The 13,257-nt window shown below is 42.3% G+C and overlaps 1 protein-coding gene across 1 annotated transcript in view; it reads right to left on the minus strand.

Moving 5' to 3' along the window:
* LOC308596474 (sucrase-isomaltase, intestinal-like) overlaps nt 1-13,257 on the minus strand; it is a 92,614-nt gene that overhangs the window by 20,246 nt on the left and 59,111 nt on the right. The window contains exons 13-16 of the mRNA XM_081211545.1: nt 10,608-10,725; nt 3,644-3,812; nt 2,057-2,173; nt 493-641 (exon numbers count right to left, since the gene is read on the minus strand). Of these exons, the coding sequence (XP_081067671.1) occupies nt 493-641; nt 2,057-2,173; nt 3,644-3,812; nt 10,608-10,725 (553 nt within the window). The remainder of the gene's footprint in view (nt 1-492; nt 642-2,056; nt 2,174-3,643; nt 3,813-10,607; nt 10,726-13,257) is intronic.

Genomic DNA, 13,257 nt, shown 5'->3' on the forward strand with positions numbered 1-13,257 from the left:
CCGCCATCCCTATCACCTGAACCAGAGCCTATCCACAACCTTACAAGTTGTGATGATTTGCCATGAGGCAGGCGAAATCCAAATGGCACCAGCCAATCAGCCAAGTGGGGGAAATTCCTGCTGTGCCCCTGTCCCAACGACAGACAACACACGGCGGCTTAGCAAGGTCAAGCACACAAGCCCTAAAAATAGGGAGAGGTGGGCAGGTGTTCCGAATGCATGCGCCAAAAGAGGAAGCTCTGGGTCACGTGCATAGGTATACATAGATCCCTTGATCTGTTGGACTGTGTCCCATTGGCCTGATTAAACCCTGCATCAAGGGACCTACCAATTGGGTGTTGTGGCTATCCAATCATACCCACCCACAACACAGGGTTTGGTTGCCAGGTCTCGCCGCAACTCGTGCCCTCTTTAAGGGAGGACCCGATATACCTAATAACACATCTTTGATTAAAAACCCATGACAAGGAGGAAAATGAATGGGCAACTTACTCGTGCATTAAACCTCGGGCCACTGTATTTCCAAAGGCATGAGCTTCAAAGAATAGGGTATACAAGTATGGCAGGAGGGAGTATCGAATCTGCAGTGTTGATCGTGCAATTGTGGCAAATTCAAGCCCAAACACTCCAGGGTCTTGTTCCTGTGAAAAAGCAGGATTTCAGTTTGATTTGCATTTATTTATATTTACGCATTCAAGCTTATTGGACCCCCTGCCCCATCCTGAAAGCTAAGGGAACAACAGGCTTTGGCATGTAAACCTATTAAAGACTTCTTTCGTCAACTGCTTGGCTTTTAACTAAGCCAGGGTTTCCCAAACTTGGGTTTTTTGGACTACAACTCCCATCATCCCTAGCTAGCAGGATCAGTGGTCAGGGATGAGCTAATCTAATCACAATATATTTTTAAAAAGATGTTTATGTGAAGGTCCTGGGAGCAGGAACCAGTGAGATGTCGTGGTACGGATCAGGGAGATCTAAGTTCCTGCTCATACATGGAAGTTTGCTGGGTAACTTTGGGCCAACCACAACATCTCAACACAATTCATCTCATGATATAGAGGAGGGTTCAGATGCCCCCCCCCCATTGGAACAATGCATGAAGGTTGCTAATGACTCCCCCCTCCCCAGTTTGACCAGCTATAATATGCATGTAGAATCCCTTCGTACACTATGTTTATGTATTCGACTGCTGCATATGTTGTTGGGAGCATGGCTGTTCTTTTCATCTCCTCACCCCTGAGGTACTTTCAATATCTGTTGTGGTCATCTGATACCCCCCCCCCATTAGGAAACCCCCCCACACGTAAGGATTAAAGAAGGCAGAGAACCAATATTGTCCTGAGCATCTCAAAAGTAGAATGGGATTAAAGTGTTACAAATAAATGCATCCCAAAAATGTTATTTGAAAGTTTATTGTTCAGGTATAACCAAAGCATCCTCTTCCTTTTAATTACATTTGCAAAGAAAGCAAAACTCTGATCCTCTACATTTTATGTTTCAGACTGGTGGTCTCTGAGGCAGTTGACCGACATTATGCTGTTCTCTGAATCAGCTGGTTTCCAGAGACATAATTTTAATGTCCCCCCCTTTTCTGTCAACACTGCTTATTTACAGTAGCTGGGTCAATAGACATTCAATGGGCGCTAGTTTGTTCACAACAGCAGCAGTGCTTGACAAGCTTTCATAAGACCCTGATGTGACCAGATAGCAAATTACCTCAGCCTTGGCCCTGTATTTCTTTTACACAAACCTGAGCCAAAATGATTTCTTTTGAGTAGGAAAGGTGTTTGTTCCACAAGGCTAGTGACTTGGCTGATACTTTTGAAAACTTTTGGAAAAAGATTAAGAGGATTAATCAAACTGAGAAACCAAATGATCAAAGTTGCTCATAATTTAAAAATGTCTGTCCAGGCCAACCATCAGAATTGCATCAGTCCTACAATACTGAATGTCAAAACAAATGAGGAGAACATTCCACCAGAAAAGTGAGCATTTGTCATATATATATATATATTTAATGTCCAAACTGCAATATTTCTAAGTGGCACCTACTTACCTTCTGACCAAATGCATTATGGTTTCTGGACAATGGATAGAATGCACCAAGCTGTGTCCAACGCAGGCAGAGTTCAAAAGTAGTATCATAGTAAAAGCCGCAGATATCAGCACCCACCTGTGAAGACAGACCAAAAATCAGTGCTTCCTTGCCATTCATGCTGTAAACTGGCCACAAGTCACTTGGATACCAGTTGCCTACTGCAAAAGGTTATTATTATTATTATTATTATTATTATTATTATTATTATTATTATTATTATTATTTATACCCCGCCCATCTGGCTGGGCTTCCCTAGCCACTCTGGGCGGCTTCCCAAAAAATATTAAAATACTGTAATACATCAAACATTAAAAGCTTCCCTAAACAGGGCTGCCTTCAGATGTTTTCTAAAGACAGCAACTGTATGCAGCAGCTGCAGTGATGCAATTGTCTGTAGATTTCTCGACAGACCATCAGACCATCGACGGCCCATCAGACCTTTTCAATATACATACAAAATAAACCACAATGCTCTTTATACTGGATTTCATAAGGCCTTGCTACTTAAGTCCGTATGTCTGTAACAGGTGTTGGATTCATTCATTGCAACAGAGGCAACTGATATGTATGCAAATCCCTTCATGAGGACAGCTTGGCTCCCTCTTTTGGAATGAATGGGCCAGCAAAAGATCTTGTATATAGATCAAGGTATGGATATTTCTGTGTACGTAGAACTCTGTTACGTTAAATGGTGTTTGATTGCTGAGCTTTGGATGTTGTTTAGTCGTTTAGTTGTGTCTGACTCTTCGTGACCCCATGGACCAGAGCACGCCAGAGCTTTGGATAATATATCAATTTAAGTAGGGTGAATTAGCGCTTGTGGCTTGTGGAAGCCAATTGTTTTGTTAGAGACACTTCTTTGTGCAAACCACTGAGGCCACAATGCTCAAACTTCCTCTTCCAAATTATTCTCAGGTATGCCAACAGAACCCTGCAGAAATTTGTAATTAAGTTTGTTTCCATGCAAGAAAAGTAGTTATCTAGCACTGAAATGTTAACTTATTAGCATATGCTACCCTAACTGGTAACAAAGTCTGTCCTTTTGCTCTTTTTGCGAAGTATTCATTGAATCACCATGGGTGTAGACACTCCTGTATGGTCTACTAACATGGAGGCTAGTTGCTTGCCTCTCTTCCAGCCTTCAAAATTCTGCATAGTTTTTTGAAACTATGTAAGTATATATCTTGCTTGGTTTCTGATTCACCTTCCCAATGAAATCTCCTGAGCCCCAAGCCATTCCAGAGGGACATTCAGGAAAAGTCGGGGAGGGCTGTAGGACTGCTATAGGATATAGGGAATGGAAAAATTGCCTCTTTGTGGTCATGCTTCTGTGGATCCATCCCATTGTATAATATGCCTTATGGACTTAAACCCTTGATGCCTACAAGTGCAGCATTTGATGCATGCCGCAACATCACCCCCACCCCCTGAAGTGACACGTTATATTCCTTTGCTTCTGTTGTTATTGCCAACTTCTGTGGCCATTTTGAAATGGTACAACGTTGTACGCAAATGGTTGCCCAATGTGCCTTCAAAACCACTTACTTGTGGAATTCCGAAAAGATTAAACTCCAAAATTCCAATTATCGATGTGTGCATATCTTCCCAAAGAGCATGGTTGTCCCCTAGCCAGTGGGCTGTATATTTCCCGTTTCCAACAAATGTAGAGCGACTCAACACAAATGGCCTCTTTCCTGTGGCTTCCTTGATGGCCCTGAGAATGAAAAATTGCACCCACATCAGCAAAGCCCTGGGAATTCATTTTCCTTTAGCTTGGAAGTCAAAAATAAAACCAGAGCAGAGGCAAAACTTCAAATGCAACTTTGAAATGTCCGCAGCTATTTCTAATGTAATCCTTATTTGACGTTGGATTTCCTATCTTGGCGCGACATAGTAATTTCTCGATAAAGGCTTCTTTCCCAGATGAATGCTTCCCTTCTCTTTTGAACTTCAAAGAGTATATAGTATCTCACAGTTGCAAAAAAAAAAAGATCAAGTAATTTAGGGGCTACTGCTTGCTGAACAAGAAAGCAAACTGGCCAACCCTCTCTCTCTATGCATTGAAATGTGCTTTCACTTTTAGATGTCATTTTATTTAACAGAATATCTGTATTAATAACTAACAAAGGAGTTTTCGGAATGTAGAAGATTGCAGAAACCCAACTTTTATTGAATTTCCAGGAGGATTTGGGCAGCTGGTTGCTTCAAGCTTTTTAAAACTGCCAGCTAGTGAGCATCAGTCATTTATATCCATGATTAGATTCATTCTACTCTAGTGCAGTCTATTCATGAGCGCTTGCATCTACATAACCAAACTGGAACTTGTATAAAATATTGTGGCAGCACAGCTTTCAGGCAGGAGACGACATCCTAACTATATTATACACTTGGACACCTTGTGAATGGATTGAATTTAACCCTGGGAAGGCTTCCCACTTCCCATCTCTTGTTGCCCCTCATTCCCAACCATGGAGACTAGCTATCTCCCAAGTCCTGACCTTCACAGCAATGTATTGAACCAGCTTGCTACATATGTCAGGTTCCATTCAGGTTTCATTCTTACTGACTCCAACTGCCTCTAATCCTGACCGGATCACGCTCCCGCTTACAGCCAAGCCGTTCAACCGAGTGTTTACTGAATGGATCCATGTGGAGGTTGGCACCTTCTGAAATCACCGCAGTAAACACTGCCTGCAGTTCAGCCTACCACTACCATGCCAGCAAAGAACTTCCAATGGTGGGTTTAATTAACGGTAAACATGGCTGGAGGTTAGATTGTGAAGTAGCTGCACCAGCTGCGTGAACAGATGTGGATCAGTGATTAACACTGATGCATATTTTTCTCTACTGATCTACATGTATTGCTTACCTGATATCGGAAGCAGGATTTTGTGTGAACTTAAGAACAAGATGGGGAACTTGTGGTCCTCCAGGTGTTCTGGAGCTGCAGTGCCCTGGGTTGGCCATGCTGGTTGGGGCAAATGGGAGTTGTAGTTCCCTTATCCCTATTCAAATTCAACATCCTGCTTGCAACAGGTCAACCAAATGCCAGCAAGCAATCACTCCCCAGCAAGTGGCTCTCAGGGAACTACTGCCTCTTACCCTGGAATCTCCATATAGCTATTGACAGTGGCGTAGCGTGGGGGGTGCCAGGGGTGCCGGCCGCACCGGGCGCAACATCTGGGGGGGGCGCGCTCGCTGCCTCCGGAGTCGCCGAAGAGCCTCGGGCGCAGGCTGTAGCGGAGCCGCATGTCTCGCGGAACCGACGAGCTGTGCGCGCGTCCGGGCTGAAGGCGCCCGGCAGGCAGCGGCTCACAGCGCTCGCCACGGAGGACGCGCCAGGCAGCCCCTCCTCACAGCCCCACCTCCGCCGGTGCTGCTGCAGCTGCTGGGCCGTTGCATTTTCCTTGCCTCTCTGCCCCCCCTCCTCCTCCGGGCAAGCGGCGTCGTTTGGGCGGCAGCACCAGCGGCAACTCGCAGGTTAGGGGTTAGGGGGGGCGCAAATTACTTGCGTTGCCCCGGGTGCTGACAACTCACGCTACACCGCTGCTATTGATAGAACTCTCCTCCATGTATATATGGCTGTGCAACACACTATGACTTTAATTTTAGGCACATTCTTGCTCTCAAAGAATTCTTGGCAATGTGTTTCAAATGTGCTTTAAATGTATATTGTAGCTACACAGCCTTAGTCTTAACAAAAAAGGTAAGTGCATGTACAGTGGTACCTTGGGTTACAGACGCTTCAGGTTACAGACGCTTCAGGTTACAGACTCTGCTAACCCAGAAATAGTACCTCGGGTTAAGAACTTTGCTTCAGGATGAGTACAAAAATCGTGCTCCGGTGGTGCAGCAGCAGCAGCAGGAGGCCCCATTAGCTAAAGTGGTGCTTCAGGTTAAGAACAGTTTCAGGTTAAGAATGGACCTCCGGAAAGAATTAAGTTCTTAACCCGAGGTACCACTGTACTGCCTCTTACCTTGGAATCTGCATATGTGAATGTCAGGACTTGGGAGCTAGCTAGTCTCCATGGTTGGGAATGAGGGGCAACAGGAGATGGGAAGAGGGAAGCCTTTCTGGCAATACTAACAACGTCAGGGTTAAATTCAATCCATTCACAAGGTGTCCAAGTGTATAATATAGTTAGGATGTCGTCTCCTGCCTGAAAGCTGTGCTGCCACAATATTTTATACAAGTTCCAGTTTGGTTATGTAGATGCAAGAGCTTATGAATAGACTGCACTGGAGTAGAATGAATCTAATCATGGATATAAATGACTGATGCTCACTAGTTGGCAGTTTTAAAAAGCTTGAAGCAGCTATTGCAGCTATTGATAGAACTCTCCTCCATGTATATATGGCTGTGCAACACACTATGACTTTAATTTTAGGCACATTCTTGCTCTCAAAGAATTCTTGGCAGTGTGTTTCAAATGTGCTTTAAATGTATATTGTATCTACACAGCCTTAGTCTTAACAAAAAAGGTAAAAATGGTAAAAGACCTCTAGATGGTTAAGTCCAGTCAAAGGTGATTAAGGGGTTGTGGCACTCATCTCACTTTCAGGCTGAGGGAGCCGGCATTTGTCCACAGACAGCTTTCCGGGTCATGTGGCCAGCATGACTAAACCGCTTCGGGTGCAACGGGACATCGTGACAGAAGCCAGAGCGCATGGAAACGCCATTTACCTTCCCGCCGCAGCAGTACCTATTTATCTACTTGCACTGGTGTGCTTTTGAACTGCTAGGTTGGCAGGAGCTGGGACAGAGCAACGGGAACTCACTCCATTGTAGGGATTTGAACCGGCGACCTTCCAAGCCCAAGAGGCTCGGTGGTTTAGACCACAGCGCCACCCACGTCCCTTCTTAACAAAAGCCATCTAAGAGAATGGCTATCGCCACATCTTTTGCCGTTTCCCAAAATTGCAACATGGAAAGGATTTACACATGTTATATCTTGATCATTATTCACAACATGTGAACACTCTGTGCTTCCCAACAGTGCCTTATTGCCTGGAAGCAGGTACTGATCAGTAATTAATAATAATTAAACAGGACCAAGGGGAAAGAAGGCACAGTGTTGTTAATGTCATGTTGACTCCATAATGATCCTTTGTGGTTTTTGGGAGCATGAAATCAGTGCAGCTGGGGAAAGAGAGAGAAAGACTCTTTCACCTTTAATACTTGTATGGAAGAAGGAATTTTGGTCCGTGCAGCAAGTCACCCCATAAGGTGAGAAATGTGGTGCCTGCCAAAATCCCTCCTCCTATCCAAAGGATGAAAGCTGGAGAGCATGGATTCTGCACACAATTTTGGGGAAAAATAAAAAAAATCATTACATCTGTGTATCTGAAGAAGTGTGCATGCACACGAAAGCTCATACCAAGAACTAACTTAGTTGGTCTTTAAGGTGCTACTGGAAGGAATTTTTTTATTTTGACTATGGCAGACCAACACGGCTACCTATCTGTAACAAATTTGGGGAACACTGATGTTGCACATGCGTTTTGACAACTGTCCCAACATTAAGGAGTGAGTGTGGTACAAAGTGTAGAGGCTTAATGCCAGGAATCTAGGTTTCAGGTCATTGCACTGAGTAGCATTGCCAAGTTACTTGGATCTTGGCATGAGAAGTTAATGTGTCACTGACTCTTTCCATTGGATGCAGTCCCTTGAAATGCTACTAGAGGGGGCAAAGGGGGGTTCATGTACTATTGCTGATAACCTATTAATCTTGTATTTAAACTAGATTCTTAGACACTCTGAAGGGGACAGGAGAATAATAATGATTAGACTAGGTCTTGCCACAGAATAAGGTGTCTGCATATGTATTCCAGTTGCATGTGTATATTCTGTGTATAAGATGACCCCTATTTTTTTTAACCCAAAATTAAGACAATGCGCTATGCACTATCCGTGTATAAGACGACCCCTTATTTTAAACTTCAAAAATTTAGGAAAAAATATGGTCTTATACACGGGAAAATACGGTATGTAATGCATATATACTGTTTATATATACACCCATCCTTGTGGCAAATTTGTTTAAAGAATTTTACTTCCTACTCGGAACACATGCTGCCAAATTCTATTACTGCACACCATTGGCTTCCACTTTTAGATTCATTTTTGAACACCTTTCTATCTTCCAACCCTTCCAACCTTTTATTTGTTTAGCCAAATAAAGCATTTGCATATGAGTGCAACTGCTCTGCCCCAAGGGGCAAGAGGATCACCGAGAGATGCTTTTGTATAGTATGTTTTGTGTGGAGCTGAAATGACATACACGGGAGAGAAGGTCAAAATTGACCTTTAGTTGCTGGCTTAGTTCTGTACAACAGACACAGCGGGTGTGCAGTTTAAATCAGACTTCCTCCTGGGAAGTAAAATGGTTGGTTACAAACCCCTGGGGATTAATTCAAAAGTGGAGCCGGGCTCATCACCAGGAATCTTCTGATGCTATAATAAAGCCCTTAGTTAGCCATTATATGAAAAGAGGGGAGAGCCCTGATTTGGCTCTGAATGCTCTTTGTTAGATGAACTCCAGTTGATTCATACTCTATTCGTTATAGAGACTGCTCACCTATAGCCTCTTTTAAATCTCTCTGGGGTAGGTGGACGTTCAATAATAGGAACTGAAGAGTCATAGCGTAAGCCCCTCTGGGTTCATTCTTCTCATAATGCAGCTTAAAGTTACTTTATCCAGTTTCAATTTTGTATTGAAAACAGCATGATGCTTCTGTGCGGTTTCTCCTTTTTCCCAGACCTTAAAAGAGTCTAGCTTCCCTTTTTCAACCACTCTAGTTTCAGAGCAACAGGTGCCTTCAATCTACAGCAGCACCGAGCGTCCCTTGCTCTGCAAAAATGTGCTTGCTTGCTTGCTTTAAGGCTGGCTAGCAACCTGTCTTTCAATCCCACCTCTGTCATGGACTCATCATATGAAATTGGGAATGTTTGTATGGCACTTTGCTCAAAGAACATTTATTTATTTATTTATTCAGTCAACTTCTGACTACTTACTATTTATAAAAAAGATTGCAATAAGTGGTGTAAAGGTAAAGGTAAAGGGACCCCTGACCATTAGGTCCCATCGCGGCTGACTCTGGGGTTGCGGCGCTCATCTTGCTTTATTGGCCGAGGGAGCCAGCGTACAGCTTCTGGGTCATGTGGCCAGCATGACTAAGCTGCTTCTGGCGAACCAGAGCAGCGCACGGAAACGCCGGTTACCTTCCCGCCGGAGCGGTACCTATTTATCTACTTGCACTTTGATGTGCTTTCAAACTGCTAGGTTGGCAGGAGTTGGGACTGAGCAACGGGAACTCACCCCGTCGTGGGGATTCGAACCACCGACCTCCTGATCGGCAAGTCCTAGGCTCTATGGTTTAACACACAGCGCCACCCGCGTCCCTTAATAAGTGGTTTACAGTAGCAATATTAGCAACAGACATTCCACTGCCTCATACGGTCCAGTGTAAAATGGTAATTTGGACCAGCCTTTCCTAAGATGGCTGAAACTTAAAAGTCCAAAATACAGGGAGGATCTTCGGTTGCAGAAGCCTGATTTAGGCAATCTCTGGAGCTTTTTATAGCCTCAAATTTGTAACCTTCCTATGATTTTTTTTTTAAAACTTTTGCAGAAACTCATGGAGAAACAATTGCTTAACAGAGGTTTCTTTTTCTTTTTTTAAGGTTGTAAGGTTTTCAAACTATTTTCCAGGGAACTGTCGTGTTCTGTGGAAGCTTGTTAGCAGTTCCTGAGTGAAAAGATCTGTAACTGGAGATAAGAGTTCCTAAAAACAGTTTGCTATTCACTATGTTTATTATCACATTTGCAACCTGGCTTTCCTCCAGGAAGCTGTTGAAACTTAACCCGGATCCCCTCTGATACTATACTACACTGGCTCTCTACTGATCTTCCTCGCAACTTCAGGTAGCCTTGGGTATGGGGTCCAGAGTGTACCCACAGTTCATGCAAGGCAATAGCTATACCCTGCAATCTCCCAAATGAACCAGGGCAGGCAATACAATAAGTGCAAATGTCTGGAAGGAAGCCTTGATAGCAATTTTATAAAAATGGAGAGTATGGCTTAGAGCAGTGGTATGGTGTGTGTGGGTGTGGGTGTAAAACACTTTCCTTACTAGCCATTTTCTGAATTAATTTCCACCACACCGCTGCTTCTCCCTCTCATCTTTTACTTTCATCCTTGAAAACATGTGCCGGAAATCCTTGGTGCTGACAGCTCTTATCTAGCCAATTTGTGATAAATTCCCTCCTAACGACCACTACTGGAATAACTTTGGCAATAGTTTCTGCAAGAACATATGAAATTACTTTATACTGAAGTACATAAAGTACCCAGGCAGCCCATTTTATACGGACTGGGAGTGGTTTGCCCTGCTCTCAAGTTCCCAGGTGGTACCAATTCTTCCTGAACAAAAAAACTTAAATGAAAACTGTTAACGTATCTTTAAAGATTTTCAGAGCGTTTACTGGAAGACATTCAGAGAACTTACCGGAACGTAGGTGGGGCTTCAGACCACCCAAAGAGGGAATGTGTGTCATAAAGATCTCCCAGAAAAGTTTTAGAATCTGGACACAGTGTGCTTTGAAACAGAGAAGAATCAGAAATTCCTGAAAGTGGAATACAAAATATTAAGAATTATTGTTGAGTAACAAGTCCCTTCACATTCACAGTCATTTTTTAAAAGTAAAGTTGATTCATAAGAAATAAACTTGAAAGTTTTTGTTGGGTTGCTTTATACATCCACCAATAATTACATTTATTCCCATGATTATTCCTGCTGTCTGGCTGTGGAACAATAAGGCATTCAGGATGTAGTTGCATCTAGAGTATAAACTAGGAACGTTCTTTTTGTTGCACACGAACTTGTCCCACAGTAATCACATAAATCACTATTTTCACAAATTGTCCAATTTTTTCAATACTATTCACTGTGGCAAAATTCATGGGTGAGAATATTATCAGAATAAAATTCCCAGCCATGAATTTGGCTCCCTTCCTCAAATAAAGGGAAGAGATTCCTCACTCGCAGTTCACTACAACTAAGCCTTCAGTGACAGGCAGTTCCATAATGATGTTTTCCGTTTTGGATTCCCCCCCTGATATTTCATTGTCAGCAGCACATAATAGATATCAACTGCTTGCTGCCAATTAGGCTCCTGAAAACAGCCAGGGTTTGTTAGAAGGATGTTGAACAGACTAATTGCTGGATGGCTGGCAGGAGTTGTAGGGCTTTGGGCTTCCCAGAACAGGGTTTTAACCTTCCAAATTCTTTCATATAGAGAGAATACTGCAGCCTGCATAGGGACGCTGAACTCTGCACCCAGGTTACTAGGATAGAAATGATTCCTGTTCTCAAATAAGTACCTATACCATTGCCTCTTCCAGCTGACACTGAATGTAAAATATTGAGCAACTGTCAAAATCAATAAAGAAGGTGTTCTGGACCACAGCTCCCCTCAGCTCCATCCAGTAGGGATGATAGATGCTGCAGTTAAGAACACTTGGAGTGCACCCGGTTGTCTATCCTTGCAATGAGCAAGGCATTGTAATATTCAGATCCGCTCATGCCTGGAATTTTGAATACTAGTGTTCTCATATTCTTGCTCTTCGTGATTTATGTGGTTTCTAGAAACACAATTAGGGTGAGTGAAATCAATAAGACTTAAAAAGCATTTCACTTTCTCAGTGTTTCACCCATCTGTCAGTGCTCAGCTGTAGGTAGCTGTCAGAGGGGAGCAAGGAACCTGGAACCAGGTGTGGCAGAGGGCCAGAAAAAGCTAGGAGACAGAGCTAAGGAACAAGCAACTTTTTTGAAGCGTCAGGAAGACCTTTTGTTCAAATCCCACCCCAGACAGTAGGCTATATATATATATATATATATATATATATATATATATATATATATATATATATATAAAATATTTATTACTTTTCCAAAAATTTAAACACTAAAAAGACAATACAATGCAATACATTAAACTAACAAAACAAAAACAATAAAAAATCAAACAATTTCATTATCCCATCTTTCATTCACTTATTTCCACGACCTCCTCACACCTCCCTTTTTGTATTCCACTTCTGTTAATTATTTCAGCAATTCCTTTCCATCTTCCTCTGTTTTCTATCCTATAATTATCTTAACTCATTCTAACCTTATTTTTTCCTTTAATGCTCTATTAATCTATTTATACTTAATTCCTTATAACGTTTCTACTAAAGCCATATAACTTCATTCCAACATTTTTCTAACATTCATTAATTTTACAGTATTTCTGTAAATAGTCTTTAAATTTTTTCCAATCTTCTTCCACCGACTCTTCTCCCTGGTCTCGGATTCTGCCAGTCATTTCCGCCAGTTCCATATAGTCCATCAACTTCATCTGCCATTCTTCCCGGGTGGGTAAATCTTGTGTCTTCCAATATTTTGCGATGAGTATCCTTGCTGCTGTTGTTGCATACATAAAAAAAGTTCTATCCTTCTTTGACACCAATTGGCCCACCATGCCCAGGAGAAAAGCCTCTGGTTTCTTCAGAAAGGTATATTTATACACCTTTTTCATTTCGTTATAAATCATCTCCCAGAATGTCTTAATCCTTGGGCATGTCCACCAAAGGTGAAAGAATGTGCCTTCAGTCTCGTTACATTTCCAACATTTATTGTCGGGCAAATGGTAAATTTTTGCAAGCTTGACTGGTGTCATGTACCACCTATAAATCATTTTCATTAAGTTTTCTCTTAGGGCATTACATGCCGTAAATTTCATACCTGTGGTCCATAACTGTTCCCAGTCAGCCATCATTATGTTATGTCCAACATCTTGTGCCCATTTAATCATAGCTGATTTCACCATTTCATCCTGAGTATTCCATTTCAACAGCAAGTTATACATTTTTGACAAATTCTTAATTTTTTAATCTAACAATTCTGTTTCCAATTTTGATTTTTCCACCTGGAAACCAACTTTTTTGTCCAAATTGTATGCCTCCATTATTTGATAATAATGGAGCCAATCTCGCACTTTATTTTTCAATTTTTCAAAGCTCTGCAATTTTATTCTGTCTCCATCTTGATCCAGAATTTCCCAATATTTCGGCCATTTGGCCTCCATATTGAGTTTTTTCTGTGTCTTCGCTTC

This window comes from Podarcis bocagei (genome assembly GCF_964188305.1).
Source record: "Podarcis bocagei genome assembly, chromosome: 10".
In the NCBI taxonomy this organism is placed as follows: Eukaryota; Metazoa; Chordata; class Lepidosauria; order Squamata; family Lacertidae; genus Podarcis; species Podarcis bocagei.